We start from the raw sequence: 5,869 nt of genomic DNA on the forward strand, positions 1-5,869 counted from the left end.
AGAGAGAGAGAGAGAGAGAGAGAGAAGGAGGGAGAGGGAGGGAGGGAGGGAGAGCTGCTTTGTCCATCCATTCATTTATATAATCAACTGTTTGGACTCTTGGAAGTTGAACCTTTGATTAGTGAATTTTTAAAAGATGTTGACAAGAGGGCTCGGGATTTAGCTCAGTGGTTGCACCGCCTGCCTCCCAAGCACAAGGACCTGAGTTCCGTCCCTGGTACAAAATAAAATAAAATAAAATAAAATAAAACAAAGAAGTTACAAGAATGATTAGATGTGAAGATTTTAAAAGAAATGCACTACACTATTGGGAGTTAAAGGGTATGAGAAATGCCTCAGCATGGAAGCTAGGAACGAAAGGTACATGATACCTCGGCGTTGCTAGGCAGCAGGTGGGTACCCAGACGGCGACGCCCATTCCCCGTTCCCACGTAGCACAGACCTCTCTAGCTTGGTTTCGCATTTTGGATATGATTTCACTCTGTCCTTTCATTGTTGTTTCTTCAAATGTGTTTGTTTTTTCATTCTTGATGGACGTTCTACATATGCCTTCAATGTTCAACTGCAAAATCAAATAAAATAATTATGGGAAAAAGAGTTTTATTTATTAAATATATTTTTCTTATGGGGCACATTTGTTAAAACCTTAATACTCTGGAGTTATGGAACTCTATTAAATTTTATTTCGTGCAGGTATAAATATAGAGGATTTGCAAGATCGTGTCAATTTTTTTATTTAAAAATTGGTACATTGCTCAAATCAACATTTATTATTAAAGTGTGCCCTTTGCAATCATCAGCGTTTACAATTTAAAATGTACCACAGTTCTCCAGTGCTGTTAGGTAAATTGCTTTACCCAAAATGCTAAGCAATAAACCTGTGTTACTCATTTGGTTGCAGTTAAAGCAGTTTTATAAGGTAAGTTCAAAAGGGGACTAAATAAAGCTTACTCTTAATATTCTTCAAGATTCCCACTTTTCCTTTCCTTTCTACCAGGAGGATTATTCTGACTGTGGCGGTGTTTCTGGATTAAGTTCCTCCCTCTGGTCTGTTCTTGGACTCCAGTTCCTGCTCCTCTGGCTCGTATCCAACAGCGGACACTACCTGTTGTGACCTCCTGAAACCAAAACGGCGCGATTCAACTCCAGACCCTGCCACAACAAGAGCCTGCGATGACATCACAGCAGGGTCACCGTGGAGCCGAGCCAAGCTGGACCTGTCCCATGGCGTCTCTGAGGCACAGAACCCCGGGGTGCCCAGTGGCTGCATGTGGGGTGTCCACGCTGGGCCTCGTTCGTGTGAATGCTGCACTCCCTGCCACATGGAAACTTCAAGTCGAGCGCCCTGTGTGCTCCACGGGGAACGGGAGCCGTTGCATTGCTTGTGAGGTTGTGTCAAAGTCTCCCCACACAACTGTTTGTGAACCCTGCGAGACGTCTTGATTTTGACCTGGATTTCAACTGGCTGCAGATTTACCAAGAAATTCTGTAGGGGGCGGGGGGGATAATTATTTTGCCTTCATTTATTCTTCTCTTAAAAGTGAATTCCTGCTTTGAGTAGTTCCCTGACTGCAGAGAGATGGAGAAAAAGGGAGAGAGAGTCAACAGTGGTCTGAGCTGCTGAAGTATGAATAATGGCTAATTTTCTACAAAAATGTTGCCGGGAATAAAATGCCTTATGCAGAACAACTTGTCTGCCAAAAATAAAACAGAACTGATGACCAATTAAATGGGGTAGTGAATTGATAGTGTGAAAATAATAGCTGAGAAAATTATTAAACTGAAGATGCTTTGAATACGTGACATATTTTTCTCATAAATGTAAGCCCCACAGAGCTCTGATGTAATGTTCCTTCTTTTGGTTCACAGTATGGTTACGCAGTGCTAGCCAGGTATTTAAAAAACGCTCTAAGAGAAGCTTGTTGGCGGGGAGGGAAAGTGTTTTTCTTGTGATAAATGAACTTGGCGCACCAAGGGTATTTTGCATGATGCTCCTGCTGCTATTTTAACTTTTTGGTTTGTTTTTCTCTTATTGTAGAGTGTAGTCTATTGAAAAGTTACCTGAGTGACATTATTGTCATGTAAGAATCTGAAACTTGCCGTGTAAATGCACTTAACTCATCTTTAGAAATGTCCTTAAACTGCTCTGAATATACTGTACAATGTAAATGTGGAATGAAGGGTAGGTAATGGCGAAATGAGAATGAACGGGTTTTATACAGATTCATGCTTTTGCCTGAAAACCTATGTACAGATATTTTAAGTACATAAATCAGATTTAACACATTTATTTTTTGAAGAGTACATGTATGTTCTCAACGAAGCTACATCGTAGGTTTCCTGTTTGTTCATTTCACAGGAGCGTGGACAACCCCCGCTCTGTTTGTCCTCCATTTTCGAAGCTGTGATCATTGGGCCAGAATCCCATGACATCTGATGAGGGTTTTAAAACAGTCTGAACAAACGGGAAACCTTGAATCTCTATATATGCACATGAACACTTGATCGTGAATAATGATATTTGTTTTTATACAGCCTCATTGGTGAAAAATGAGTAAATAGTGTAGTAAAGCAGATATTTCATTATAGATTAATATGGTATCAAAATATTATTTATGCTTTTAAAATTATTTTCAGGAATAAACAGTATTTGAAGAAAGGATGAAAACAGTGAATGTGTAACTCTAGGAAAAGTACATAATTCTACCGGAGGCTGAAAGTATGCAGATATTTTTTTATGATAAAATGCATCTTTCTTTATTCAAACATGCCAAATTTTGGTGTGTGGATATGCTGGAAATTTTCTTATATATAATTTTAACATCAATGTTATTTATATTACCCAGCATGCTTCACTATCTTCCATGTATCAAAATTATAGCCAGTTCTTTAGCAATGTTTAAGATACATTTTTTTGTTTTAGCTTTGCATACATTTATAATCGCCTCATACCACTCATGTGTCCTAAGTAGCATTTGCGACACTTCCTTAATAAGATTTTTTTTAATTTAAAATAGGGGGGAGGGAGGAATGGAATCACTTTGCCAACTATTGTTCTAAGAGTTGACGTCAGTTACCATTTCTAATACATTGTTGTGATTTTCTAGTCTATTCATAACTTGTATTGACATTTTAGAGAACACCAAAGTGATTTACAAAGAAGTTACACTATGTTTCAATCATGTTGTTTGTTAATTAAATATTTAAATTTTACTGTTAACTTTTGCTAGAATTTTAAATCATGAACATGCTGGGAAGGGGGATATCAACAATATAAATTGTTTGTTTATGTGAATAAGTGACTCACATGAAAACAATCAACTGCTTCCAGCGTGCAACAAACTACCTTAAGATTGTGTTTAAAGTCCGTTAAATATGTTTCCTTGGCCCGTGTCACTTATATAGTATGTTTTTATCAGCTGAGTTATTATTGTGTTAATCGTATTTAACCTCAGCATCCCTTGGCAGGGCCCCGTTTGATCACCGTTCTGTAGCATAACAGCCACCCACAGGGTAGAAAATTGGATAAGAACTTGCTCTTGGACTATAAATTGTTTTCGGAATCAGTGCTAGCCATCCTGGGTTTGGCACACTCCATTTTTCAAAAGACAATAGCACTCATCCCATCAAATTGCTACATTAAATTTACTATTTTTCTGTTAATTCTGTTGACAAAAATCTTAACTTTTGACATTCATATTGATTTTCAAAGACTGAGCAGTATGTGAGATCAATGACAAGGCCCTTGAACCTTTATTACGTATTGGATTTTAGCTGTGCTGGTGCAGCTACACGTGGCATGTTACTGGAACAACACTACAGTGGGTCTTGGGTTTGCCCTCGGTCATGGGGTAGAGGTTTCCATTCATCATTTCTTTATCTTCTCTCTGTGTGAACAACCAGCATTACTGCCAGATGCCAGTCATGGTCCACTTTGTAAAAGGTTTTTAACATGACATAGTTAGCAAGTTTGATTGACGAGATTTTTAGGTCCTGGGCTTATAAGATTTTAGTATGGTCTTTTTTCATGTTTCTAATGCTTGAGGAGTTACTGACTAACTTGGACAAAAAAACAAAAGCAAAACAGTGTTGCTGCCATTCGTAAGTGTCCTATATATAATATTCCTTTTATTAACTTTAAAACTGGCCTTACGGGGCTCAAATAGGCAGCGCCCCCTTCAAGTGACCTTTGCCATCCAAGTGTTACTTGCTTATTTGATGCTCTCTCTCTCGTAATTTTGCATCTCCTTTAAAGCTTTGTCTTGTCTTCATCAAAGTTTAAATTCTCTGTCTTAATTTAAAACTCGCAAGCGATTCCATCCATAAGTTAACTGACATTAAAATGTCGAAAGACATAGAGTCTAATCTGGCGAGAGAAAATGGATCTGGTGACTTTTTACCTGGCCCAGATTCCGACATTTTGTAATTCTCCGGACCTTGCATTGTTCCTTGTAGCAGAATTGTTAATATCGTTCATATTCAGTATACATTTCTGTAAAGAGCGAATTACTAAGCAAAAGCATGGGGTGCTGGCAATTTCTAGAGTTTGGAAGAATGAGACAAAGCCCTCACCAACTGTCACATCTACCTTACTTCTTGTTCATGTCTAAGAATTTATCTCGGAGAAATTCCGCTGAGAGTAATGGGCCCCTGTCTTGGATAGATGCTTCATACATTGCATTTGCAGTGTGGCTCGGGGAAGCTGTCCTGTGTGTTGTGCTGTGTGATGGTTGGATCACACTTGTAGGGGTTCATTTAACGAAACGCTCAATGTGCATCCCTGCAAAAGGCCCAGTGGCTTCTGTGAACAACAGATCTCCCCCCCCACCCCCATTATGTTCTCTTGACGTTTTTGTGGAAATTAACTAGCCTGTTCATTAAAAACATTTTGTAAAAATTTGTACAATACTGTTATTAAAAATATTTATAATCCCGGAAAATGTTGTGTTAAATCTTGTGCAAAAACAGTATATTCAGAATAAAAGTTTATCATTTACAATCACCACATCGTGTGAATTATTTGCTTGTTTTAAGACCCAGGGGAGAGAGATAGAGGACTCAGTCATAAATAATATTGTAAGAAAGCAGCTTTGCAGTAGAGACAGCTCTGGGTTTTTGGACATAACCTTGGGGTTTATCAAAGTAGTTAGAAAACTCAACTCACTAGCAAATGCATTTGCAACTTCCTTGTGTTAACACTGACCCAAGCCTCGCTCATGAAGGCATTTAGGAACTTGATAAAACTGACTTGGGACTCTTAATATGAAAAATACTCAGACAAAAACAGTGTTTCCATTTTCCTTTAAACTTCTTGGAAAACAGCTTGAAAGAAGCAAGTTTATAGTATATGAAAAGAGTTCATCGTGTGCATGCCTAATATTTAAATATTGCTCCTAAAAATTTCATAGCAAACAACAGCTAAGACAGTGAAGAGTGTGAAAGGAGCTCTGGGAAGTGGAGTGAGGTTTCTTTGAGGTTTGTATGAGCTGTGCTCACCTAGGAGACAATAAAGTCCCAAGCCCGGTATTGCATGCAACCCAGTATGAGGTAAGCCTGTTTTCCCTTGGAATCCCATAAAATTGCAAAACCTCTATGTGTGGGTGGAAGGTAACGTGTGGGTACTCAGGACAGTGATTACTAGAAGACCTGACACCCACGCGTGATCAAGACATTTTTAACAGAAAAAAAAATTAATGGTGTAAGTTAGATAAGATTTATTTTCTGAACATCTGCTCAATTCTGAACCAGTTTGTCTCTTACTCAGCCTGTCACCTGCAGTTCTTCTTTTCCCCTTTAGTGTCTTCCCGCCTTTGCCCTTGGGACCTGTCTGGCCGGAGGTCCCTCCTGGGGCACGTGGGGCTCCGCTTCC

General features: G+C 38.9%; 1 protein-coding gene across 1 annotated transcript in view; it reads left to right on the forward strand.

Annotated features, from left to right (window-relative positions):
• Cacna2d1 (calcium voltage-gated channel auxiliary subunit alpha2delta 1) overlaps positions 1-4,073 on the forward strand; it is a 339,947-nt gene extending 335,874 nt beyond the window's left edge. The window contains exon 39 of the mRNA XM_010636710.2: positions 998-4,073. Coding sequence (XP_010635012.2) covers positions 998-1,114 — 117 coding nt within the window. The 3' untranslated portion in view covers positions 1,115-4,073. The remainder of the gene's footprint in view (positions 1-997) is intronic.
• The last annotated feature ends 1,796 nt before the right edge of the window (positions 4,074-5,869 follow it).

This window comes from Fukomys damarensis, unplaced genomic scaffold (genome assembly GCF_012274545.1).
Source record: "Fukomys damarensis isolate Sample0158 unplaced genomic scaffold, DMR_v1.0_HiC HiC_scaffold_4, whole genome shotgun sequence".
NCBI lineage: Eukaryota > Metazoa > Chordata > Mammalia > Rodentia > Bathyergidae > Fukomys > Fukomys damarensis.